This window comes from Alternaria hordeiaustralica (assembly GCF_023758085.1).
Source record: "Alternaria hordeiaustralica strain BMP 2776 chromosome Unknown scaffold_7, whole genome shotgun sequence".
In the NCBI taxonomy this organism is placed as follows: Eukaryota; Fungi; Ascomycota; class Dothideomycetes; order Pleosporales; family Pleosporaceae; genus Alternaria; species Alternaria hordeiaustralica.
In genome coordinates, this window is record NW_026056779.1 from 646,519 (window position 1) to 672,715 (window position 26,197).

The 26,197-nt window shown below is 43.5% G+C and overlaps 8 protein-coding genes across 8 annotated transcripts; 4 read left to right on the top strand and 4 right to left on the bottom strand.

Moving 5' to 3' along the window:
* Positions 1-658: 658 nt before the first annotated feature.
* On the top strand, positions 659-1,688 carry J4E84_004650 (uncharacterized protein; the record flags this gene model as incomplete). Its single annotated transcript, XM_049387253.1, has 2 exons — positions 659-920; positions 970-1,688. 2 exons carry the CDS (start codon positions 659-661, stop codon positions 1,686-1,688), a joined length of 981 nt encoding a protein of 326 aa, XP_049245026.1.
* A 28-nt stretch (positions 1,689-1,716) lies between these two features.
* J4E84_004651 (uncharacterized protein) lies at positions 1,717-2,308 on the bottom strand (the record flags this gene model as incomplete). The annotated part of the gene is made up of 3 exons (XM_049387254.1): positions 1,717-1,781; positions 1,833-2,104; positions 2,187-2,308. The coding sequence occupies 3 exons, from the start codon at positions 2,306-2,308 to the stop codon at positions 1,717-1,719; spliced, it is 459 nt and encodes a 152-aa protein (XP_049245027.1).
* Positions 2,309-4,540: 2,232 nt separating this feature from the next.
* J4E84_004652 (uncharacterized protein) lies at positions 4,541-5,499 on the top strand (the record flags this gene model as incomplete). Its single annotated transcript, XM_049387255.1, has 2 exons — positions 4,541-4,546; positions 4,753-5,499. 2 exons carry the CDS (start codon positions 4,541-4,543, stop codon positions 5,497-5,499), a joined length of 753 nt encoding a protein of 250 aa, XP_049245028.1.
* A 379-nt stretch (positions 5,500-5,878) lies between these two features.
* On the bottom strand, positions 5,879-6,916 carry J4E84_004653 (uncharacterized protein; the record flags this gene model as incomplete). The annotated part of the gene is made up of 1 exon (XM_049387256.1): positions 5,879-6,916. The coding sequence occupies one exon, from the start codon at positions 6,914-6,916 to the stop codon at positions 5,879-5,881; it is 1,038 nt and encodes a 345-aa protein (XP_049245029.1).
* Positions 6,917-7,274: 358 nt separating this feature from the next.
* On the top strand, positions 7,275-8,684 carry J4E84_004654 (uncharacterized protein; the record flags this gene model as incomplete). Its single annotated transcript, XM_049387257.1, has 1 exon — positions 7,275-8,684. One exon carries the CDS (start codon positions 7,275-7,277, stop codon positions 8,682-8,684), a length of 1,410 nt encoding a protein of 469 aa, XP_049245030.1.
* Positions 8,685-8,936: 252 nt separating this feature from the next.
* On the bottom strand, positions 8,937-9,796 carry J4E84_004655 (uncharacterized protein; the record flags this gene model as incomplete). Its single annotated transcript, XM_049387258.1, has 2 exons — positions 8,937-9,703; positions 9,754-9,796. 2 exons carry the CDS (start codon positions 9,794-9,796, stop codon positions 8,937-8,939), a joined length of 810 nt encoding a protein of 269 aa, XP_049245031.1.
* Positions 9,797-22,179: 12,383 nt separating this feature from the next.
* J4E84_004656 (uncharacterized protein) lies at positions 22,180-22,950 on the top strand (the record flags this gene model as incomplete). The annotated part of the gene is made up of 1 exon (XM_049387259.1): positions 22,180-22,950. One exon carries the CDS (start codon positions 22,180-22,182, stop codon positions 22,948-22,950), a length of 771 nt encoding a protein of 256 aa, XP_049245032.1.
* Positions 22,951-23,707: 757 nt separating this feature from the next.
* On the bottom strand, positions 23,708-24,871 carry J4E84_004657 (uncharacterized protein; the record flags this gene model as incomplete). Its single annotated transcript, XM_049387260.1, has 1 exon — positions 23,708-24,871. One exon carries the CDS (start codon positions 24,869-24,871, stop codon positions 23,708-23,710), a length of 1,164 nt encoding a protein of 387 aa, XP_049245033.1.
* Between the last annotated feature and the right edge of the window lie 1,326 nt (positions 24,872-26,197).

The window sequence follows — 26,197 nt, forward strand, 5'->3', positions numbered from 1 at the left end:
GTTGTTTCAGCCATCAGTCGTCTCCTCGGTGTGGGAAGTGTGCACGTGCAGAGTCGTAAGAGCCGCAAACGCAAGGGTGACAGCCTTCGTGGGTCGAGGTCATGGCGTCGTTGCTGCCTGGGTGAGCTATTCTGGAGTTACACGACCCGACATTTCATCTCCCTGCATCTCGGTGTGGTCGTCTCCTGTCTTTCGGGATTGCGATGTGACCACAGTCGTCGTTAGCGTGGTTATAAGTCGCGTAGTATTGAAGCCAGGGCCCGGTCGTGCCTCTTTATTGCTGGGGATGAGCCAGCAGGACGAGCTATCGTTTCGTGGCACTGCGGGTTGGAGGACCTGTGACCAGATGCTCGGATCTTTGATGGCTAGTGGTGGGTATCGTCGATGGGGCCGTGGATGGGGGCGATGGATGGGTCGAGGACTGCTCACATCGCGACGCGTTTGGGATGAGGCTGGCTGGCTTGGTTCTGAGCGGAATTAAGCCCGACAACGCGGGATGATAGCGGGGCAGCACATGGCATCGCGCCAGGCTACGGCCAACTCCGACGCTTACCCACGGCCTGCACGCGATAGCTGGGGGACAGTCACTTGTACATAGCTGTCATTGCAAAATCCTTCCTACTACAGTGTATACGTATTCCCACTTCTTCATCCGGCCATGACTGCGCAAACCGCCGAAGGGCTCACGCCCGAACAGCTCGCTTTCTTCAATGAGAACGGCTACCTACTGATACCGGATGCTCTGTCGCAAGAAACGGTCAAGCAGTTGGTGGAAGACACAAACAAGATGCTCAACGAATTCTCACTCGACGACCATCCCATGACCAAGTTCTCAACTGGTGGCGACGACGGCGCCGATCACGTTGGAGACAGCTACTTCTTAGAATCCGGCGATAAGGTGCGGTTCTTCTTTGAAGAGGGTACGTAGCGCGTTCGGAAACTCAAGACCATGCACTGACATCTGAGCAGACGCCTTCGATAAGTCTGGCTCGCTGACAAAACCCAAACACCGCGCCATCAACAAGATCGGGCACTACCTCCACGAGCTTTCACCCTCCTTCCGCAGCATGTCCCTGTCGGCCCGCAATGCCGCCATCGCTTCCTCCCTCGGCTTCCGCGACCCTCGTGTCCTGCAATCCATGGTCATCTGCAAACAGCCAGAGATAGGCGGCGCAGTGCCACCACACCAAGATAGCACCTTTTTGTACACGGATCCGCCAAGCGCGGTTGGATGGTGGTATGCGCTCGAGGATGCGACACAGGAGAATGGATGTCTGAGCTTCGCTGCTGGGAGTCATAAGCGTGCTGCCATTGAGAAGAGGTTTGTAAGAACAGGCAACGGCACGGGCTTCATCGACAATGAGGGCGCCAGATTTCCAAAAAGCTTGAAGCAGGAAACAAACGGCGAGAAGGAGTACGAGATGATCGAGAAGGAGGAAAGATACGACATGGGTGAGGTCAAGGCCGGGACTCTAGTGCTCATCCATGGTAACATACTCCACAAGTCGGAAAAGAATACGAGCAGCAAGAGCCGCAACATCTACACGTTCCACGTCATTGAGGGCGAGGAGAAGTACGACGAGAGGAACTGGTTGCAGCCACCAGAACAAGGGTTTTCGAGATTGTCCAAGGGAGTAACAGCAGCGAACGGGACGGATACGAACAACAGGCTCGCGAGGGACTGGTAACGACCATGTAGAATTCTAGGTAGATTGTTCAAGATTTGCTCTGGACGCATAATCCGATCCCGCCGAGTACAAAGGCCATGCCTATCCAGGTGTCTGTTTGGTGTTAGCCCATATCCCTCGTACATACACGATTAGACAACGTACCTCGACTGATGACCTTCTTCTCTGCCCACCACTCTCCCAACACGGTGAAGAGGAAGGCGAGTGAGTTGGTGATTGGCACCGTGAGACTCAATTCCGCCTTGCCTATCAATATGAAGAACCACACACTGCCGGTGACGTTCAGTAATAGCGGTATCGCATACGCTGGCCTGCTCAAGACGCCAATTACGGCGTAGAGTACGCCCAAGACTTTCTTCTTCAGCCAGGAGTTGTTTGGATCGGTGAGGGCGGGGCGTTGGGGCGGCGTGTAGTTCCTAGAATGCGAATTAGCTCTGAACGCGTTCTGGACAGGCCGAAATAGACAGAACAGAGTCCATAACGGAGCTTGAGACTCACATGGCAGCTTTGCGCATGAACGGTGTTGTAAGCCCCCAGCATGCGCCGACCAGAAGGAAGCCCATGATCCAACGGAAGACTCCTGGCTCCGGCTCATTGGCCATGGGCGCGTCGGGATCCATGGCAATGGTGTAGGGTGCGAAACTAGGCAGGAGAACTGCAACAGCAAACACGACAATGGGAGCGTCGATCTCGTCGGTGCTGTGCTGGTACAGTCGTCACTCCAGAGACTCGCGAGCTGCCCATGTCCGGGGCTGACCCACAGCTGTTCGTACGACGCGCTAACTGCCCGTGCGCGCCTGGGCAAGCCTCAACACCACGCTGCCATCGTGAACGCGTAATTTCTGGCATCACCTCCACCACCAGGTTCTTGGCAACCGACGCCGGTCAGTTACTCAAAAAGCGCAGTCCATTTTGAATTAGGATGACGAGTCTCTGCATTGGCCATATGCCCAGGATCAAACCACACACATGAGACTGAAGACAATGCCGTCACAATTTGGTAAGAACAAAAGCGAGGCCTGGCGGTCTTGTCGCACATCGAAACACTATCATCCCGATCCTATGATACAGTTTCAAATTGTTTCTAAACCTCGTGAAGTTGGAGGTCCACCCATACTGAGTCCTTGCGGCTCCCCCAACGTGCAAGCCCCGGAGTGCACATCACCTGGGCAGATTGACCGTGCTGCAGATCTCACGTTGTTACGCTCAACTGGCTTTGATCCACGGCCCTGGTTCCTGCACTAGCTACATTCTGGCCGATTGGAAATCCCCGTTCCTGCATCTGTTTTTGGCCATCGATCCACTTCTCAGAATCTAGAGACCTACTTCGAAATCGACGATTCGAAACTGTCTGCGGCATCTGTCTTTGCCGGATACCAGGCTTTCGGTAACTGAACAGGCGAGGCCGTATCGTCGCATTGAAGATTTCGTAATCCACGTGGTCTACTCAACAATCTGAGCTGTGGCCCTCTTGAAGTTGCTCAGGCACCCCTCCGACTTCTACCTCTGAAACAACCCTCAGGTCGCTACCTCTCACTCATATGCAGGTCGAGCTTCGGTATACACAAAGACACTACAACAAAGAACGTCACCTACAACCCGATTGTCGTATTACGGGTACCTGCGGCATGGGCAACGTACCTAGGGAGAATACCCAACGGCTGGTATGTGGCTGCATGGGCACGCACCTACCATCATTACGACATGTTCAATTACCCTAGTCGCGGGCTCGAGAGGTTGTGAGGCACGGACGGTGCGAACGCCTCAAAGCTACCTGAAACCAAAGGGTTGGGGCTTGGTCCCCCCATGCCAACCCCGGGTCAACCCAATTCGACCTTCTACGCTAAGTATAGCTGGAATGTACACCGAGTAGGAAATGGCCGGTAAGGTATTTTGCCATATTTGGATGCAAAATTGAATCTCTCTAGTCTAGGTTTGTCTAGCATGTTTGTTACGGTGCATCATTGGCACGTTACAGAAGTAGTTCGTGCAGGCCTGTAACCACCACAGCGTATCTATCAGTCAGGTACAAGTACCGTGTTACTTATCGCCTTTACTCGCCACCAATTCTGCTACATCCTTCAACGTCACTCGCTCGCCTATCCATTGTCGGTCAACATAACCAAATACGCTGCAAACCTACTTCCTTTCATCGCCATAACATCAACACTCTACCGACACTATGCCAATACGGCCGACCAGCGACAAAGAGGTCGAAGCAGTCGACCTGGACCGCTTATTCGAACAATATGTCGAGACAGATTTACTCAATCATTTCAACGACCGCACGCCGAAGCAATCCACTTCAGATAATACGACGCATCATTTCGAATCGTCTTTGTCAAATGGAAGCGAATGCTTTGGTCCTGAGCCTATACTCGATCGGGAAACACAGGCTGCTTGGCACAAGGCTCTCGAAAAGTACGCACAAAACGCAACCTCGTTTCGATCTGATGATCCTGCCTCCTCTTTCTATGTTACATCATCTTCCGGCATTGATTCTCGTAGCGACTCCGAGTTGTTAAGCTTCGAAGATCTCTTTGAGCTGGAGAGAAATCACTCAAGGTCCACGTCTCAGCCTCCTACATCTCGACCCCACCCTTCTGGACGATCTGTCAAAAAGTCTCTTTCCTCTCACGGTCAACCGAAGTATCGCGGCATTACCAAGTCTACGAAGAGACCACATCCTTCAGTCTCGGCCAAGATGATGCAATCATCTCATTTCCAATCGTCCATCACGAATGCGTGGACTCGCAAGACGAACAGCCCGACAGAATCTTTCGCGAGAGCCTCGTCACATGGTATCGCTTCGCCCCCGCTTTCATCCAATCTGGATCAGCAAGAGCGCAACAATGGCGGTGTTGCCCATAATCACCATCAGGCTTACACTAATGATTATTCGAGCCTGCCCAACGACAGGTCGAACTATACGAACTACCAATTGACTCCATCTGCATCGCCAGCAATGGGAAATTCCAGCAACTCCGACGGCGGCTTCAACGCTAACATGGGACTCGCCTATTGCTCTTCTAGCACGTCAAGTGCGGCTCTCTCAGCCTTGCAGACCCCGCCTTCCTCTCTCCACTTACCCGTGACAACATGGGGCTCTGACACCTCGCCGGCTTTGGATCTTAGTTCCTCAGCCTCGTGCGACACTAGCAACAGCCTTGAGACAGCAGGTTGGTGGAATGAGAACGACCCCACCGTTCAGCCGCCATACTCTACCAGCTTTGGTCAAAGCAATCTGCGATCTACGAGCCAGAATGTGAGATTAGAAGGACTAGGGATCTCTTACGACTCAGCCGCATTCGACTTCGGCGCTATGAACGATAGCTATTCGACCCCCAGAGCCTCGGCCTCGTTCGATATGGCTAGCTATGGTGCCATGTACAACAGACCATCACACCATTACGCGCAACCTCAAGTGCTGTCCACCAGTCAACCAGTCTCGCGCTCTCCCTCACCACGCGTCGAACCCCGCTTCCATCGTTCCAAGTCATCAAGCCATCATCGCTCCGGCCAATCGTCAAGACGCAAGTCTAATCATTCTTCCCAGCAGTCCTCACGGCAGACGAGCGTAAACAGTGGCGGAGTCGGCTTCGTCAACTTCACGCCAGACGACAGCCGCAAAATCCTCACAGGTGTCGCACCCAGCGGTTCAAGCAAGACAAAGGCACGACGAGAGAAGGAAGCCGCCGATAAGCGCAGGAAGCTTAGTCGAGCGGCTATGAAGGCTGTTATAGAGGCCGGTGGTGATATCGACAGTCTGAGGAGGTTGGAGAGGGAGGGCCTGCTGGTCATGGAAGGGTGATTGGCAGTGTGCCTACCGACTTTCGGAGTTTTGTTCATGTCGAGATTTTTTTTTCTCCGCTCGCTTTATACAGGGCCGATGTTTTACATATACGATTTTAGATGGGGTATTATGTGTTCACCGCACAATGAGTAATGTATGATTGACTATCTTTGCAATTCTGTTCGGCGTGCGCGATCTGTGTGCGCTCCGTGAGTGCTGTTGCTAGAACACTTCTGGCAAGTGACTACATGTTACAGCGTAATGATTGCTGCAGCTGCTCGTTGACGACTCGGCAGGTACAACCCGTCAGGACGCGTAGATCTGATGCTTGAGCGGCATGACATGCTCATGTCTTTTACTTCTGAATATTCGTGGATGCCTCGAACTTCGTCTATCCTCAGCCGGCGGCCTCCACCTCCATACGTCCAAGCACGGCTTCTACGACACCTTTGGCGCCAATGCCCCTCTCCACACCACCTAGACTTTGCTCTTCTGCCTCAAGCTCAACCGCGCCGTCGTATACCTTGACGATCATGTCCTCATCCACCTTCGCGCCACATGCTACTAATCCCCTGATCAATGTGCTGACCCTGGTAATCTCCCGCATAACAGCTGGTTCGATCTCGTCGTTCTGGCTGGAGTACAGCGTCTCGGTCACGCTCTCGTCCAGCCTGTTGATACCCACCTCTTTCGGGTCCGCATTCGTCGCAATGTGTTTGCTGATGAAGATGTATCCGTTGACGCCGAGTACAATGTCAATTTCCCCTGCCGCGGTGTTCAGCGTGAACACTTGCCGCCTACTCCTCACTACACCACCCTTGCGACTCAGTATGCCACCGCCTGCGCCACTTAGACTGGTAAATAAGCCATTCCGCAGTTTTCCGTATTTGAGCGATCGCGTGTGGAGGGATGCTGTGCCGTCTTGGTGCAGACTCTGCACTTCGGCGACGAGCAAGTCGCCTTCTTGGAAGAATGTCCGGATGTTCAATTCGTCTACTGTCGTTCTGCGTCGCAACACTCCACCGGGCAAGTTTATACTCGACAAAGGCAGGTTCGCGTGCATTGGCGCTGCGATGTCCACGTTCCACTTCTTCGTTCCCACCGTCATTATGCGTCCTACGACCAAGTCGCCAATCTCGGGTTGGTATCGGGCGCGCAGCGGTTGTACCGAAAGTAGCTTGTTGGTCTTGTGCAGGGTACCGGCGACGGTCGATATTATCGTGGTGGAGGACGGAGGGAGACTTGGAATGTAAGTGCCGTGGCCGCGCATCCATTGAGGATCTGAGGTTATTTGTTCGCCGGGCGTCACGATCGATTTTGAGCCGGAAGTCGCGAAGTCATCGTCTTCCATTTCGACATCGGAGTCGTCGTAGTCGTCTTGCGCATCGCGCCGTGGTGGGAGAGGTGCGCTGGGTGGGAGGATGGAGATTGGCATGGTGAAGGATGCGCCTGTGCGGACGGCGCGTTCTGTCTCGAAGGAGTGGAGTATATGATCGATCGATCCGGTTACAGCCAATGGTTTTAAGCTATTCGAGGCTGCGTTCGTGTGATATCGCGGGGGTGTTGGTGATGTTGTCTACTGCGAAGAGCTTCCGAAATTTTGGCGGGGATTGAAGCTTCCCCAATGATCCCTGCCGAGCCTTCCGGATGGGGCCTAGTCTTGACGCGTCTACCTCATGGCAGTCGCGACAGGTCCGACCCGACGTCATCCATCAACAGTCGAATCTCGCTACCACTCCCTCTCCATCACTGCTGCATCGCTGCTCTGAACGGGAATCTCGAATACGAGGACCATGGCACCGACAACACCATCCCCTGTCGTATCTAGCTTCAACGAGCCCTTCATCTCAGCCCTAGATGCTGCGGCGCCGGCCAATGCGACCGATGACCCAAGCTACTATGCCCGCTATCCGCGGTCCCTGATCACCACCTCTAATCTCGACACTTTCATGACTGGAACTGGATCTGCAATCTACGACTCATTAGTGCCTCTCCTCGAGTCTACTAGCCGCGAGCTTATTCTGGTCACTTGCTTCTGGGCTAGATCGACAACTCTAGAAACACTGAACGAGGTTCTGAGAAGACTCTCCGACAAGGCTGTCAGGAGAGGGACGGACAAGATCAGAGTTCGACTTTGCTTTTCTTCCAGCTCGGTCTTTCAGAAGCTATTTCACAAGCAGGCCACTTCAGGACAGACGTATCCGCCTTCAGCATGGGTGAAGAAGTTGGGCTTGCCTGACCCGTCTGAGCTCAATGGACTGGACCTCGAGATCAAGTCTATATTCATATTACCATTCAGTGTCATGCATCCCAAGTTCATCATCGTCGATCGGAAGACGGCAGTGTTACCAAGTTGCAACATCAGCTGGGAAGAATGGTTCGAGGGTGCCGTCACCCTTACTGGACCTGTTGTCGAACAGTTCCTCAAATTCTATCGTACTTTCTGGGAGCGGCGAGAGGATGTTCCGACTAGTCTCGACGTTCCCGACAGCGCTGCGGTAAAGCTTCACGGTGCGCTGAAATCGTCTACACTACTATCGGCTCGCAGTATACATACCGTCTTCCTTCCCAGCCCACACCGTCGTAATCCGCGCTTTAGTTTCGTTGGAGCCCAAGACACCCTTCGAGCTCCGCCAACACCTCTGAACGTGTTCATACTCACACTCTTCGCAAAGGCTGAGAGAAGCATCCGTATTCAGACGCCAAATGTCACTGCGCCACCTGTCCTGTCCGCCATACTCAGAGCGCTTGCACGCGGCATCGACGTACGCATTCTGACCTCCGAACGTCTCATGATACTCGAACAGTTGGTCACAGCAGGAACCACAACCTCACGCTGCATCAAGAAGCTCATCAAACGCTATCAACAGCTGACTCACGACGGTGGCAATTCGAACGATGAGGAAGCAGCTATGGCGACTCCTAAGCCCGGTCGCCTACATGTCTCATACTTCGAGCCGATCGGTGGACCCAAGAAGAGGGGTAACGAAGCAGGAGAGCCTCAACAGTCACATCTCAAGATGACCATCGTTGACGAGGAAGTATTAGTCTTAGGCTCTGGAAACCTGGACCGGGCGAGCTGGTTCACAAGTCAAGAGCTAGGTGTTGCCTTTTTCGACAAAGAAGTGGTCAGAAAGGTTGGAAGTGCGGTCGATGAAGGTACACAGGGAAGAAGCAAAGTGGTATTTGACAGTGAGGGCTAGCATGTATCGTGTAAGCCGGGCGCTGCCTAGTGCACTAAGCTAAGAGTGCAGCAGTGGCATGAACGTACTGTTCTGTTGACCGTCTAAACTTCTTCCCATGAACCAAGTCGGCTGTGGAAACATCTAGCCAACTGTCCTATTCCCCTCACGAGCTCTGAGCTTACTAAGTCGACACACTTTTTCCAAGACTACCGTTCCATACCAACGTCCCCAAAGGACCTCGCCATCGTCCTTCTCGTCCAAACGCTCAGTTTAATCCTTGATTTCGACGAGATCCGCAAAGCATGTCGCGACCCTCTCAGCGCACCCATTGGGACAGGCTTTGGTGTTGGGACCAGCGTCTCCATCGGTTGAATAGTCTCCGCATTTGAAACCACGGACCTTGACTGTAAGCTTGCGGGTGCTGAGATATGTACGACAGCCTTCGAAGTGCTCTTCGATTTTTTCCTTGTCCCTGCAGCCGTGAATCCTACCAATCTTGTTTCTGTCGTTGTGGTAGCCATCTAGATCCCCAGCGAGTATAATCTCGACTGTGAGCTCCTTCAGGGCGGGAAACTCTGACTGCCAGGCGACGGCCGGATTCTCGCTCCCTTTAAGCTTCTTCAGTGTTGCTCGACGCAGTCTGGAGCTCTTTTCGGTGTCGAGGAGGACATCCCATGAGTACGGGAATTTGTCTTCATTCATCCTTTTCCAACCTAGTCGGCAATCCACGAAGATCTCGATGGTTAAGTTCCGAATCTGTTCTGCGAGAGACGTGGGCGGTCGCGGGTATTGTAGGCCAGCGCTCGGCCAAGAGAGGAGGAATTGGTTCTCTCCCCACGAAATCTTGGCTAGTCTATTCATCTCTTTGCTGGTGAGGAGCAAAGCCTCATAGCCAGCCATTGTTGCACGGATGGGATGAGTTAATTGCGTGAGATTACCATTAATGTGGAGTCGGTGGCCAAGGGTCGCCAGTTTCAGCTCCTCTGGTAAACTGTTCCAAGATGCAGGAGCGGAGGAGGCCTCATCGCACATGCTCGCTAAACTCATTAGCGTGCGAGATGGAGGGTGGTGAAATAGGAAGACTTACTATCCTTGAACGACCCTGCGTTGGTTTCTTTGTCTCCGTTCATGCTGTGGTGTTTTGCTTAGTGGTTGATGTGAGTAGTTGTTCGGAGAGACTGGGGAAGACTGAGGGAGCAAATTCAGCACATATTTATCTGAATAGCCACAGTTGAGCCCGGTACGGTGAAGTCAAGGCAAGCAGACACGTTGCTGAAAGGCGTCAGATTGACTTGGGGTCTACCCATGTATTCTACGCAGTTGTTCATTGCGTACGAGTGAAACAAAGTCAACCCTGCGGACGCTGAACGAGCTTTCACATTGGACGTCCGTCTAGGCTTTGGGTGAATGCACACAGTGCACAAAGGGCGTGCCCATCCCTCTACTACATATAAACCTCTTTCCCACGGGTGTAGTTCTTTCACCGTGCGAGCCGAGAAGCAACCCACCAGCAATCTCAATCAAACACCGTTTTGTTTCATTCATTCGACATCTCGACCTTCACAGCATAGCACATCAGAAAAAATTACAGAGCCTATACGAGCCCTTCAAGGCGTCTTTTCTTCCAAGTCTCACGAAATGTCAGCGGAAATGACGCAAACCAATATCGTCCCGTCGCAATTTCTAGCCTTATCCAATGAGCTGTTGATGCAAATTCTTGGATATTGTCTTGTATTTGACAAACCCATCACGGCCCTAATGCACTCAGTGTACATGGCTCGTCTCATTCGACTTGCTAGCATCAACAAACGGCTGTACGACCTAGCTATGGATGTCTACTGGAAGGAGAATGAATTTGTCATCGGGCTATCGAAAACGAACACGCTACTCTTCAATCCTCGTAGAGCGATGTATAACTTCATGTATCCAAGTCCGCCAACCGCCTCACTGGTGCGTAACTTGACTTTAGATCTGCGATTTCAGCCGGAGCGCTACAATGGCGACCCTCGGTACCTTCAAGATATCTTCAAGCTAGATGGCGACTGGCTGTTCCTAGTCCCCAACAGATGGAAGCCGTCCCAGATCCCGTTGACTTTGGGTAAATGCACGTCTGATGACACCCGTATCCCCGAGGGTACCCCTGCCTCAGATCCCGTGCGCTGGCAGCAGTACTTCCACCCCCAGTTGCTCAAGATCATCGTCACTCTTGAAAATGATGGTAAAGACGAGACTTGCTTCATGGCTAGGGGTCGTTATTCATCAGGGCGTTGGTGTGGACTTACACTCAAACAGCGCCGCAAAGATGCTAGAAAGGGGCTCCGAGGTACATCCTGCAACGTCGATGCGAAAAAGATTGTGGTTGAGGTCCGAGGTATGGAATGCTCGGGTGGCGACGGATCGGGTATTTGTGGTGGTTCTTGCGCGAAAATCATCCAAGAGACGTTGCAGCGCATGCTCCGGAAATAGTAGAGTTGTCACTTGGTATGGTTAGTACGTAGTATGGTTGGAGAGCGCGAAGTGCACGAATCTTGGCTTGCTCTTTTACCAATTGCATTACCATTGCGGTCTGCACTTCGTTTGCTGCAAGATGTATTTCGTTACTGTATTTGTTTTACCCAAATCGCTATCCTACCATTGGTATTAGCTCCTAGCCAACGCCAATCATTACCTACCTATGTCTGATGTGCTTAGGTACCAAGCACCATTTTGGGTGCTGTTTCTCGCGATGCGGTTTGATCGCTTGACCAACTATGTACAACGTGGTCTCAAGTTTTTATTAATATCTAGAGCTTGGAGTGAATTTGGGTTCAGCTAGTCCTTCGCCAGCAGTAGCGGGGGTGTGAAGGGGGCTGGCGATTAGATAATCGGGGTGATGACGTCACACATCGTCACCTTTCCGAGGTCCCCGTCAGGCATCGCCGGAACCGCAGTCATCTAACTCAATACAGGTGTCGTGCACGCTTATCATGAATCAATCCAATTTCAGTAGTCTACACTACATTTCACGCTTGTTATTTAGTGAAGGTAATATCCCTGGTCACAAACCCTTCGACGCGACGCGTCAATTCCCATTGCGCTTCATCCTCCTCAGGGTTTCGACGTCCCACAAAGCCCGACCGATCAAACGTAACTACGCCGTCAAACGGCAGATTCACGGGTTCTCCTCGGCGCAATAAATAGCACTCGTCGAAAGACATGGGCCCCCGTAGAAAGTCATCCTTAGCAAGTTCGAGGATTGCTGCATCCTCACCTGACAAATATCTCACTTTGAGATGAATCAATCCCGTGAAACCAGCACGATCTTTTCCCGACATTGCTCGTAGTATTTGCCAGTCGAATTCACACAGACGAGTCTGGAAAGTGATATGACGGAGCTGAGGCCGTATACTCATGGGAGGCTTAGCCAATATCGAGTTTGGAAAATGTAGCGAGTTGGTGAACTGCATGACGAACTTGTTCTCTTCGTAGAATACAGATTTGGCCATCTCAGCGATGTCTGGTGTCATCCTCAGGTACGGGAACAGCTCCCTGCGTATGACGGTGTTGATGTTTGCTGGCCATAGTGGGGAGGGATACAGGAGGTTGTAACGAAGTATCTCGAGTTTCAGTTCAGTCGGTAACTTGCTCCAGCCCCTTGCAAATCCTGGTGTTGCAGGGCCAGCCGGCGAAACCGTAAGTTTGCTGTCGGATTGGATATGGATCGGTGTAAGCGCGTGTATTTGCATCGAGCAGGGTGCCGATATGTTTAACGGCTGGGACGAGTAAACGGCGAAACTAGCTTGTCTGGGTATAGTCATGGGCCAGTTGATTTCTATCACTTTTTCAAATTCCTCATCTTGCCCTGGAGTCTTTCCTTGTGCATGCACTGAGGTTGTCTCTGGGGTTGGGGCGGACATGGCTCTTGCAGTATTTGCACCTTGTTCTCAAGGAGTACTGCGAAGATACGATTGCTTTTAGGTTGTCTCTGAAAGGCGCGATGAGCCTGAAGAACAACGGCTGAGGTTAGATGTATAACTCCATCTTGGTATAAAACTCGGACTTATATTGGTATCTACTCGCTGTGAAGCTGACCACTCACAATTATTGTAGTACAATTCACAGCGCATTTCTATGTTGTTCATATTGAATCGTAGTTCACACGGCTCTTGACATACAGCTTGTGAATTCTAGGCGCTCGAATTAAGTCCATTCGAGGCCTCGCGCCTCAAAACTGTAATGAGTGAAGGCTTCAATGCAAATCTATTCTTTTATTCAAAAAAAAGCTTTCACCTACACGATGGGGTAAACAAATTCCCTGATGGTGGCGTGAGAGAGATATTTCGCGATTCTGTGGGCTTCGGAGCGAAGATTGTGTTCGTGCAATTGAAGCCCAAATTGTGATTCCCTCTATACGCTACTGCCTAATCACTTCTAAGGCGCCTAATCCTTACACATCTACTTTTTCGCTGTTAGCAGGCTAGAGCACCTCAGTTCCTTACAACCCGAGCAATCCACTACATCTAGGCATACCGTAGCGCGCCCTAGAGAGGTAATAATTTAGGAAATTAGCTGTTGCGCAAGCCTATTTATAATTAAAAGATATTAGAGGTTAATAGCTCTAAAAATACATAGTAAGATAGATAGAATGTTAGAGATAACAGCGTTTTAGAGGTATTTCCTACTAATATTAAGTAAGATTAGATAATAATATCTAGCTCTAGCCTGCACCTGTCTACCTAGGTTACCTACCTATTAACACCTCTACTATTATAATAGTAGAGATATTATAAATTAAACTTATAATCTCTACCTAATTAGGCCTAGCTCTATATTAAGTAAAGAATATTAAAACTTTACGTATACAGCTGTTTATTTAATAACATAGTATCTTACTAGTAATATAATTTTAACTTATAATACCTATTACACTATACTACGTTTAAAGCTTATCTATACCTAGACTCTATACTTTACTCTATTAAGTTATATTATAATTAGTTATAATAATAATAACTATGTATAACTTATACAAGCTAAAAAAGCTCTAACACTATTATAGTAATTACTATTACGCTTAAGCGTATAAATTAGATATATATACTCTTTTAGAAATAACACTATTAAAGTATAGTACTAGTAACTATAACTAAGCTTATAGAGCTCTACTATATAACTATAAAGTAGAACTTATAAGCTAGTTAGTTAGGTACTACTAAGAGCGTACTAAAGACTAGAGCTATAAAGATATAAGAGAGGCCTAAAGAAGCCTACTAGAAGCCTACTACTATAATAGTTAGTATTTATTAATAGAGAATATCTCTATAGAAGTGTTAGGCTTAGTTATATAAATAATATTAGATTATAGAGTTAGTAGAGAACTAGCTTATTCTACTAGTAAATAAGAAGGTAGTAAACCTTAAGTAAGTAGACGTAGTATAAGCTATTAACAACGCGTCTTTATAATACTTATACTTTATATTTTATATTACTATAGAAAGCTAAGGCTTTAATATACCTAGCGCGTTCTCTATAAGCTTTAGTAAAGGTCTTAGTTTTAGTAATAACACTAGTTAATTCTAGACTATTATAGGTAATACCTAAGAAAGTATAAGACCTCTACTAGCGCTAATATCTAATTAGTAATATAAGAGCTTACTATTTCTACTTCTACTAGTTATAAAAGCTAATTAGTAGTGTAAGAGCTTCTTCTACGCGTTCTATCTATAACTTCTCTAACTAGTAGGTTTAGATAGTAGTTACAAAGAACCTATAATTCTAAATAATAATAAATATATTTATATTAAGATTAGTAATATTACTATAAAAGTGTTATAAGATAACTTATATAAAGTATATATTCTCTTCTATAATAGTAACGCTAAGCTGCGTAACTAGGTTAAGTTATAATAATATAATAACTCTACTAATAATAGTAAAACTAATATTAAGTTATTTATAATTTAGGTAAGTTAAGACTACTCTACTAATAATAGTATATACTATAGTATAGTTATCTCTACTATTACTAACGTAGAAAACTTTAGTAAGTAGGTTATAGACTATCTTTACAACTAGTACTTTTATATTACTATACTTTTTACTATTCTTTATAACGCTACCTATACTATTAAGCTTAAGAACTAGCGCATTAAGAAGCTATCTAATATAGTTAACTAGTCTTAAGCTATTAATAGAGTTAGTAGTAACGTTTACTAGGCTAAGTATATAAAGCTTAAACTTTTATAGAAAGCTATAATCTAGCTATAGTTCTTTATTACTACTAATACTAGTAAAATTAGTAGTAATCTAATATATAAGGTAATAGTAGCAAAGCGTAATACTACTCTCTTAGAGATTAATAAGCTTAAGAAGTATATTAAAAGTATAGTTAAATATACTATATTTAATACTATATAGCTAAAGTTTATAAAGGCTAATAAAAATACTAATACTTAGTATAGAAAGTATTAGCGTAAGTCTAAGAACCTTAACACTATCTATAATAATATTAAAGACCTACGTAAGGCTAAGAACTAGAAGCTTTTTTATCTTTAATAATAGCTTAACTAGACTACACTTAACCTTTAGAGTGCGTAGTATAAGAATAAGTATTACTTTATAAAGCTATAGTAGTATAAGCCTAACTACTAGCTATATTTAATCTTCTAGCGTTAGAATTAACTAGACTCTTACTAGAATTACTCTAATTCTCTATAATAAAAGTATTCTAACCTAAACTAAGAGTGTCTAGATTATTACTATAAGTAAGGTAATAATAACTAATAAACCTAGTAGAGTATCTCTCTACTACGCAACTCTTATAACGCACGCGTAGATTATAACTATTTCTTTTAGAACTTAGAATAGCTACTTTACTTATTATCTACTATCTTCTCTCTATAAGCTTTAAACCTATATAGAGCTACTCTACTAGAACCTTATACCTACTTACCTTCTCTATCTAGTCTACTAGGTAGCGTCTATTCTTTTAGAATAGCCTCTACCTTCTATAAGATATTTAATATCTCTAAATTTTATAGTAACACTAACTAGAACTATAAGTAATAGTAGAAGACTATTATAGATAAGTATCTTACTATTTCTAATAAGTTTTTACGTATTAGCTACTTAAAGCGCTTTATTATAAGTAAGGCCTAGCTTATAGTTAAGAAGATAAAGGCTATCTACTTTACTAACTACCTTAACGCGCTTAATAGTACTTATTTTATTTATAACTAATTTAGTAAAGTAGAAGTAGCGCTTATAGATAGTAGCCTACGCTAGAAGTTAGATAAAACCTTTACTACTTAGTAAGCCTACTTTTTAGGTATTGCTAATATTCTATATACTTATTCTACTTATACTTTTATTAAAAAGGCCTATAGTTTAATAAATATCTATCTTAGTAATATAATAGCTACTATACTTAATAACTATAAGACTTTTGCAAAGTTTCTTTACTATGTTTATAGTATTAATAAAGCTTTATAAAACGTAAACCTAAGTAAGACTACTACTACTATATCTACTATAGCTAAGACTTACTAATAAGTACTAGGTAATTAATTACTAGAACGTAAGTAGTAATCTAACTATTATACTAAGTGTAAGGTTTAAAACGCTTATATAGTAAAGAATAAAAAGAAGTATAAAGATAATAATACCTACTATAAGTATAGTAAGTAAGAATATACTTAGTATAATAAGAACGCGCTTTACTAAGGTAAGTCTATTACACTATCTAGTAAGATTCTATTCTTAGCTACTCTTAATATTAATAGTAATATTAAAGATATTAATAACGTTATTAATAATAATAAGACTAAGAAGAAGAATTTTTAGATACTTCTAATTAAAATTATAAATAAAAGTAAGACTAGTAAATCTTAGCTAAAGCTTTATAACGCTAAGTCTAGTAGAGTAAAGTCTAGAAGCTAGCTACTATATTCTGCACTAACAGCGAGATATAGAGAATACACTATATCTCTACTATCTCTATTTATAGTCTATAAACTAATATTAGTTATTAGCTTAAGTTCTAGTATAGACTTAAATAGTAATAAGGTTCTTAGTAATAAAATACTATCTTAGTTAATACTAGCGTAAGTGCTTACTTTATTAGTTAGAACTAGGTTAAGTAGTAATAATACTCTACGTTTACTATAAGTAAGCCTATATAGCTAGCACTAGCTAATAAAAAAGAGGTTACCTATCTAACACACGCTGCTAATATTACTATTAAATATAGTAACTATATTACTATAACTCTATATTATATTATAAATATAGAGAAGTATAATATTATTCTTAGAATAAACTAGTTAGACTATTATTAGTCTATTTTAGAGTTTAGTTTCTTCTAATTTATAACATTTAATTATAAGAACTATAAAGTTAATTATCTAAAGAATAGTTTCTAGAATACTATATATAAAGACTATCTACTTATAAGCTTTACTTATAAGTATATAATAGAGAACACTTTCTCTAGTAACCTTAAAGTCTCTCTTATTAGCGCTAAAGCTACCTTACTTACTACTATTAAAGACTTTAGCTCTATTATATAGCTTTAGCTATATTACTTTAATAAGATTAAGTAATTTAAGAACTTATGCGCTAATAACTATAACTTAAATACTTTTAAGAAATAAGTTATAAGCCTTATCTCTATTATATAGGCTAACTTTAAATACTATATAGCTAAGATAAAACGCCTATTAATAAGCAAAGAGAAGATCTATAAGCTAGTACTAGTATATATTCTTAACGCGTTTTCTAATTTCTTTAGTTTATAGTTAGCTAACGTACTTCTCTCTTACTAACTAGAGATAGACTATACTATTAATATTAAACTAGGTATAGCTACGCTAAAGCTTTATATTTATAGACTTACGCGTAAAGAGACGCTAGCTATTAAAGTATATATTAATAAGATAATTAGTAAAGGCTTTATTTAGCTCTCTACATCTCTATATATATTACTAGTGCTAGTAGTAAAAAAGCTATCTAGTAGACTAAGAATTTATATTAATTATTATAGCCTTAACACTATTATATAGAAGAACTATAACGCCTTTTTAGCTATTAAGAAAACGCTAGTAAGAATAGTAAAAGTCTAAATTATAATACTTATAGACGTTATTACTACTTTTAACTTTATAAGAGTTAAAAAGAGATATAAAGAGAAAACTACTTTTCTTACCTAATATAGGCTTTATAAGTACTTTATAATACTCTTTAGTCTTTATAATACGCCTAGTATATTTTAAATATTTATTAATAAGACGCTACGTAACTACTTTAATATTATATATATAGCTTACTTTAATAATATTCTTATATATTTAGATAATAAGAGTAAGTATAAAGACTATATACTTACTATCTTAGAAAAGATTAGTAAGGCTAGTATATATCTTAATGCCTCTAAGTATTTCTTCTTAATAAAATAAATTAGATATCTTAGCTTAATACTTACTACTAATAAGCTTAAGATAGATTCTAAGAAGGTATCTACTATCTTAGAATAGTAGACGCTACGCAACGTTAAGAACGTTTAGGCTTTTTTTAGCTTTACTAACTTCTACTACTAATTTATTAAAGAGTTCTTATTAATAGCTAAGTATTTTATAGAACTTACTAAAACTAATAGTAAGAAGGCTTTTTTTCTTACGCCTAACTCTAAAGTAGTTACTTTCTTTCTATATCTTAAGAAAGTATTTAAGAGCGTAGGTATACTAGCTTACTTTAATACTAATCTAGATACTTAGCTAGAAACTAATACCTCTAACTTTATTATAGTAGCTATACTATTATAGATATATAATAGTATTCTCTATCTAATAGCGTTTATCTTCTATAAAATAAACTCTACTAAGTATAACTATAAAATCTATAATAAGAAGTTACTTACTATTATACGCGCCTTTAAAGAGTAGTATTTTAAGCTTACTAAAACGCTTAATTTTATAAAAGTTTTATTAGATTACTAAGCTCTCTAGACTTTTATAACTAATAAGCGTTTTAATTAATAATAGACACGCTAGGTAGAATTTCTATTAGAGTTTAACTTTAGTATAACCTATTAACTAAAGTAATAGAGTACTAAGTCTAACACCTTAATCTATTAACCTAGAGATCTTTCTAAGAATACTAATAATAATTACTAATAATATTAGTAGTAGGTTATTCTAAAGCTATACTAAGTTAACTTTAAGCTACGTATTATAACGTTAACTAACTATTAGAGCCTAGACACTAGATAAGCTATCTTCTTTACTTACTACTACTTCTAGTAGATTAGCTTCTCTACTCTTAACGTTACTTAGCGTATATATAATAATAGTAAAATAGATACTATTTTTAAGTGTAACGCTCTTAATAACGCGCTTTACGTTACTTTAGCTAATATTTACTTTAATAATAGTACTATATAGAATAAAAGAAAAGACGTAGTTAATAAGCTTAAGGTATCTATAAACTATAATACTAATAACCTTATAGACGCGCTAAAGGCTACCTTCTCTTATAATAAGCTTCTCTAAGCTATTATTACTACTAAGTAGAGTAGATAATACTACCTTTCTACTAACTTAACTAAATAAGGCTAGTAACTTTGTATAGAACTTAGTAACTACACTATTTATAATAGCCTTCTATACGTTAGATAGAAGGTATATATATCTAATATAGACTAGCTACGTACTTATATTTTAAATTAAGTATACTAATTTCTTTACGCTAGAGAATATAGTAGTAAGTATAAGATATACGCTAAAGTAACTTACTAGTACTACTAGCTATAAATAACTTATAATATTATTTAGTACGTACGTATCTACTTTATATATTAATAAGTAAAGTCTTACTATAAAGGTAAGTAAGAGCTTCTATATCTACTACCTATTCTAGATTAGTATTAGAGCTCTATCTTAATAAACTATATTACGTATCTTCTACTTTATACTAATAATAGCTATACCTATAAGAATATCTTAGTTATTATTAATTATCTAAGTAAGAAAAAGAAGTTTATTTCTATTATAGACTTTTATATTAATATACTAGTTAGAGTATTTATTAAATATATATAGCGTAAGAAGAGATATCTAAAGTATATTATATTTAATTATAGACTCTAATTTACTTTTTACTTCTAGACGTATCTCTACTAATACTTAGAAATAAAGCCTAAGCTATTAATAGTATATTACCTAGAGACTAATAGTTAAATAGAGAATACTAATACCTTTCTTAAATAATACCTTTACGTATACATTAATTATAAATAGAATAATTAGGCCTTACTACTACTTATAGTAGAATTTAAAGCTAACACTACTATTAACGTAAGTACTAGCGTGTTTACTTTTACTATAATAAAAGAGTATATTCTCTAGTTAGAAATAGAACTAGTAAAGGCTATAGATACTTAACTTACTACCTCTATACGCTATAATTATCTAGATATAGATAAGTTTACTACGCAACTAAATAAGCTACGTAACTATCTATAATAGTAGATTACTTAGGCGTAAGCTAAGTAAGTAGAGTATACTAATAATTACTATATCTCTACGCTAGAGTTTAAAGTAGATAATAAAGTAATAGTTAACTTTTACAATCTAAGAATAACGTAATCTAACTAGTTACTTAACTTTAAGAACTATAGACTCTTTCTAGTTACTTATATTATTAATAATATAGCGTATAAAGTAGCTTTTACGCTAAGTATATAAGTATATAATATTTTCTACTCTTAGCTTCTCTATTACGTTACTAAAGACTCTCTATCTAGATAAGCTTAGAACGCTAAGAGCTTTATTAAACTTACTAACCTAGATATTAATAATAATACTAATTACTCTATTAAAGCTATATTAAATAGTTAACTTAACAAGCGTAAGAAAGACTCTAGGCTTAGTAACACTAAAAGGCTACTTTAGTACTAAGTCTACTAGACTAATTATCTAGAAGAACTTAATAATCTCTTATAGAAACTCTATATAAATCTAGTAGACTTAGCTAATCTTATTACTAAGTTCTACTATTACTACTCTAGCAAACTAGAACTTTATATAAATTTTAGCACACTAATAAATAAGTAAAATCTCTTAATAATAGCGCTTTATTAGTATAATAATTATAAGTAACTATAGCTACGCAAACTATTACGTTATAAGTAGTTATATTATATTCTAAATATAATACGTTTCTTACGTATTAGAAAGGCTATCTCTATATATTAGCTTAGTATATAATACTTAACTATAAGTAATACTTACGCTATATAACTTACTATATAAAAGTCTAGTTAGAGCTTTTACTATACTTTACGTATAACTAAATAATAGAGTTACTACTACGCTATATTACGTAATATTAACTTAGAGATTATAATTCTACTAGACTAGTGTTAAGATAAAGATAGTAGTAATCTATAACGTAGAAAGTACTAAACGCAGAAGTAAAAGCACTACGCCTTAGATACGCTAACTATTATAGATGTTCTGTATAACTACGCTACTATCTACCTTTATAACCTCTCTCTAAGCTACTTAATACGCTCTAAATAATTAATATAATATAGTAATAAAGAATAAGAATAGTAGTTAATAATAAGAATATATAGAAAATGCTTTAGTCTATATAGCTTTTATAAAATAGGCGTCTTCTTTATATAAGTATTATTTAGGTATAAAATTACTATTATAATATACTAATAAAAGTTATTTTTATAAAAAGCTTTTTAGGCGTTAGAACTTACCTAAAAAAGAGAGAGAGTAGTATTATAGATTAAACTTATAACTTCTACCTAATTAGGCCTAGCTCTATATTAAGTAAGAAACATTAAAACTTTATATATATAGCTATTTATTTAATAATATAGTATCTTACTAGTAATATAATTTTAACTTATAATACCTATTATAGAGATACTTAAGAGTAGGTAATATATAAGAGGCACTTATATATATATTATTATTATTTTATACTATTTAGAATAGGTTATAGCGTTATAATATAGGTATTTACTCTTTATAGCTACTACTAAGAATACTAAAGATACTTACTAGCTATACTATAGCCTATAATAGTATTAAAGACGTTAGAAGACTATCTTCTAATAGCTTTAGCTATTAAAATAATACTCTAATTATATTATAGCTAATAGGCTATTATTAGAAACGTAATGTTAAGTGCTATTAGTATAATAGATATAAGATAATATCTTACTTAAATTGTTACCTTAATAGACTTTTACAGCTCTAGCTACCTCTAACGTTACGTCTTACCTATATTGTTAGCCCCGCGGGGCGCGCTACGGTACTCCTAAACTACCCCGTCAGCTTCTACTTGCCTCTCGAAAACACAAGCCATGGATGTGCTTTACTTCCATACCAGTCAAACGCCATCGCGTGCCCACGCTTTCGGAACTACAGTGCCGCCAGATTGCCCACCTCCATCTGCCTTATGTACGGCTGCGCTTGGTCTGTCCCAAGACTCGCCTCTCTGCATTCGCACGCCGCTTCAAATGCCTGCGGGATCATGGCTTTGGGTCACCGCGCCCTCGGCATTACATGTAGTCAGTGCTAGTACCATCATCAAGAGCGTCACACAATTGACCTGCACCAACGCGGTATATCTCCGACCTCACCACGATACGTGGCTCGTACCTTCACTGCCGCTTGACGTTGCTTTCGCTACTGGCTGGAACAAGCTTCCGACAGAACTCAAGGTCCAAATACTAAGCTACAATTTGTCCTTTCCCGAAACGATCGACCGATGCGAGACAAATATTCTTCAAGCCCTCGACCACCATCTTCGTATATCTCCCGAGATCGCCGGTCTTGCAAAGGAAATATTCTACGGCCAGAACACCTTCCGCATAGGGCTCAAACGAATGTTGAGCCATCGTGGCCTTCCTCTGTTTCCAATCGCCCACGAGTCAATGCGGAAGATTGTGGTAGACGTTCTGATGGGTTCCTTTACCGACTGGGAAACCCTGTCAAAGATCTCCAAGGGGAGCCGCGGACTTTCGAACTTGCGATACGTCAACGTTGTGATCAATTCCCGTGGAGTCAGTTGGAGTCCTCTAAACGATGATTCAATCACGCAGCTTCTTGGGTGGATACCTGACAGCTGTGACGAGTCTATCGTATTCAAATGCAAAGGCGAAGTCACATTCACCGATAGGCTGTGGCAGAGCGGCAATATTCCCTCGATTACCGACGGCATTCAGAAGGTGGAGGCACTCATGAGGAGTAAGGTGGTGTTTGAAGACGATTTCAAGGACGAGGTTTGAGCAGATCTAAGAGGCATACATATGGAAGGCAAGGAAGGTATGGAATCCGGGCGGAGCAATGCAGTTGCATCAAGTGTGGTGGTGACAATTGTGTGGCGAAAGCGAAGAAGATACTAGATCTCGTAGAACACACCCAACGTTCAAATCCTCGGGAGAGATGAAATGTCGAGCGTTGATTGTATTGCAGTCAACCATTACCGCCGAAGCGCATAATCGGCATCTTGGAAGCTCACTAGCATCTCAGCCAGTTAATGAGCGGAGTAGGGTGTCTGTCTTTACAAAAGACTATATACAAGCTGTGTGTGATCCACGTCCATCGTTTCATCTATCATCAACCATACGCCATAACGCCAGACAAGCGCCAGGCCCATGGGTAAAGATACTGCGTATACCGCGGAAGAGTGTGGTGTGAGTTGAGCAAAACGGTAGATGTCGGTATAGCCCAATCATCTCTTGTTAAAAATAAAGCGGTGAAAGTAAACAAAAAAGTCCAAAATATGATCCACATCAGCACTTGACGGATCGTCCCAATTGCATACCAGAACCATGCAGATCGAGAACCTGGGGGCATGCCAACGTAATCCAATCAGACCCAAAACCATTTCCAGCCCTTGCTGCGTGTAAATAAATGCGCAGCCATAATCTAATGTTGAATGTGAGGGGTATGTGATGTGTAACAGTCGTGTCTCGTACGGCTTTGTGCGTTTTCGCAACGTTCGCCAGCTCTATACAGCGCGATGCTGCAGAGGGAAAGGGTCTACATGGAGCCCATAGCAATGAGTGCCTCGATGGCGTCGCGCTCAGCGCCAGAGCCGGCTACACCAGCTGGTGCATTAAAAACGGAAGAAGTCAAAGGAGAGCCCGCGTTCACGACGTGATTACCGTGGGATGCATGTGGAACAGTAAGGAAAGGTTTGTACGTGGGCGTCGCAGTGCGTGCGTTGTGAGGCTGAGGCTGTGGCAGAGAGTGGGCCTGGGCGGATATGCTCCGGTAGCGCGGGTTGCTCGTCTGAGTTCGGCTTAGATAGTTGTAATCGCGGTGTTCTCGGCGCGGACCGCGGCGGGTCTCGCGAAGAGCTTCAGGCCCCATCGTCGCCCAGTCTTCTTGATCCGTGTCGTCGTTAAGTTCTTCCTCCAAATCCATGTCGGAAGCCGAGTCGGATTCGGTGCTGCCTTCAGAGTCGTCCAGCGACATCTGGTCAGCCATTTCTTCGTCCTCGCCCTGACGGTGCGGCGACCACGAGCCAGCATTCCAGCTGCCCGAGTAGACGTCGCGCTCTTGTCGCAACTTGGGTATTTGGAGGCTGCCCCCGATGCTATCGACACTCGCCGGCGTTGCGCGCCCGTTTCCAGAGCGCTTACCACCGATGGGCATTCCTGCAGCCTGGGAGCCAGAGCCAGCTACACTCCAACGTCCCCAGCCGACCTTCTCAAACTTGACCTCTCCGTGCAGACCGCCGCCGGCGCGATGTTCCAGCGCCGCAACGACTAGCCTACGGGCCTTCGCAGGGGGTAGCCCAGAGAAGCCAGGCACCGCATGTGTCAGATGCGCCATCATCTCGCGGATGGGCATTGCGCCGTGGCCTTCGATCATGTCTGGCAGGTGGTGCTTGGCCAGCATCAGCGCCGTAATCTGGCGCGTCGCATCTAAACCCGCCAGCGCCTCCTTAGAGAGCGCAGAAGGCTGATCCTGCGCTGCCGCATGTTCCACCGCATCCTGAAGATCTATGTCCATAGACTCCTCTTCTGGTGTGTGCAGGCGCCCGACGACGGGCATGGGGCGTCGCTTGTGCGCAGGTAGCGTCGGGGAGATGGAGCTCGGGGGCGTAGGGAGGGAGCCGGTCGAAGCAGCATGGCCGCTGTCCTGGCGTCCAAAGGCCATGGCGATGTTGGACATCGGCTTCTGGGCGGAAGCAGCCATGTTTACTGTTGGGAGGCAGGGGCTGACTGGTGAGTCAAAGCGCGAGTTGGTCGGGAGTCGCGCTGGATGGAAAGGAGGTCTGGAGAGCGGAAGAGTCAGCAACCAGAACGTCTGGTATTGTAGGGTTCAGACGGTGAGTTTGCAGGGCGATGCAACTCGTCTTGCGGCAAACGCACCTGGAGCTTCGGCTTGCACTGTCGGGTATCGACGGTACGGTGTTCGGGCTGCAGCAGGAGTTTGGGTGTAAAATTGAAGACAGAGGTCGAACTGCTTTGTGCGACAAGCGAAATGCAGTTATGGGGCGGATATGCGTTGGCGTTGGGTTGTTATAGCAAGCTGCAGCAACGTAGCTTGTGCCTTCACCGTTCCGAGAGGTTTAGCGATCGGCGATGGATCAGCGAGTCGGTAACGGGAGGATGCAGGTAGCGTGTCGGGGCAGCAGAGGCGAACGGTAGTAGAGGCAGAGACGGGCAAACAGCGTACAACGAGCTATCAGAAGAGGTTCAATATTCGGGTGTGGGCTATGTTATGAGTCTACGTACGAGCAAGGCAGGGTCGCTATGATAAGGGCTCCTTGGTTCCGAAGGCAGCTGGTTCCAAGGAAGGCACGCGCATCTGACGGGAAGCTACGACTCGTGCCCCTGTCAGCCATGTGATTGGCTCGGAAGCAGCTGACTGAGTCCTTGACAGCCACACACCTCGCACAAGCGTCATGAAACCTCGCCCCTCGCAGCAGCAGGGACTCGAAGCTTAGAAGAAGCAGGGCAACGCTAGAGTAGTACAAAGTGTATCGTGTCTTTGCGATGCGGTGAGGCCGTGTACTTCGTCTGAAATGCTGCGAAACGCTGCGAGAACGATGTCGCGATGTCCGCAGCTGCTGCATTCAGCCATCGCGATCGTGGCTTCCGTTCGCAGCCGATGCCCCATATCGCCATGCTGTGTGTATCGGCTTCTTACGTTGGCCATCCGTCTCTCCATGCCTCGCTCCCACACCGGCGATTGGCGCTATCATTATCGCGCTGCGGGGTCCATCCCACCATCCAAAGGTCCGATTTCGCCATGCGCCTACTAATGAGAGGCTCAGGCACATGGTGAGGGGGCCTGCTTTCGCGGCCAGCAACCACCGTCTGACACACGTGTTTGCCCGACAGGCCTCACTGCAAGACATCCCGTCGCAGAAGATCGCCAAACTCTACAGAGAGCTTGCGCAACCCATCGGAGCTTTTTGCCGTCAACCGAGGGACGTGAGCGTTACGACCAGACAACGTGATAATGCCTCAACCATGATTTGCGTTGACAACATACTTCGTGATAGCCTAGTGGGTG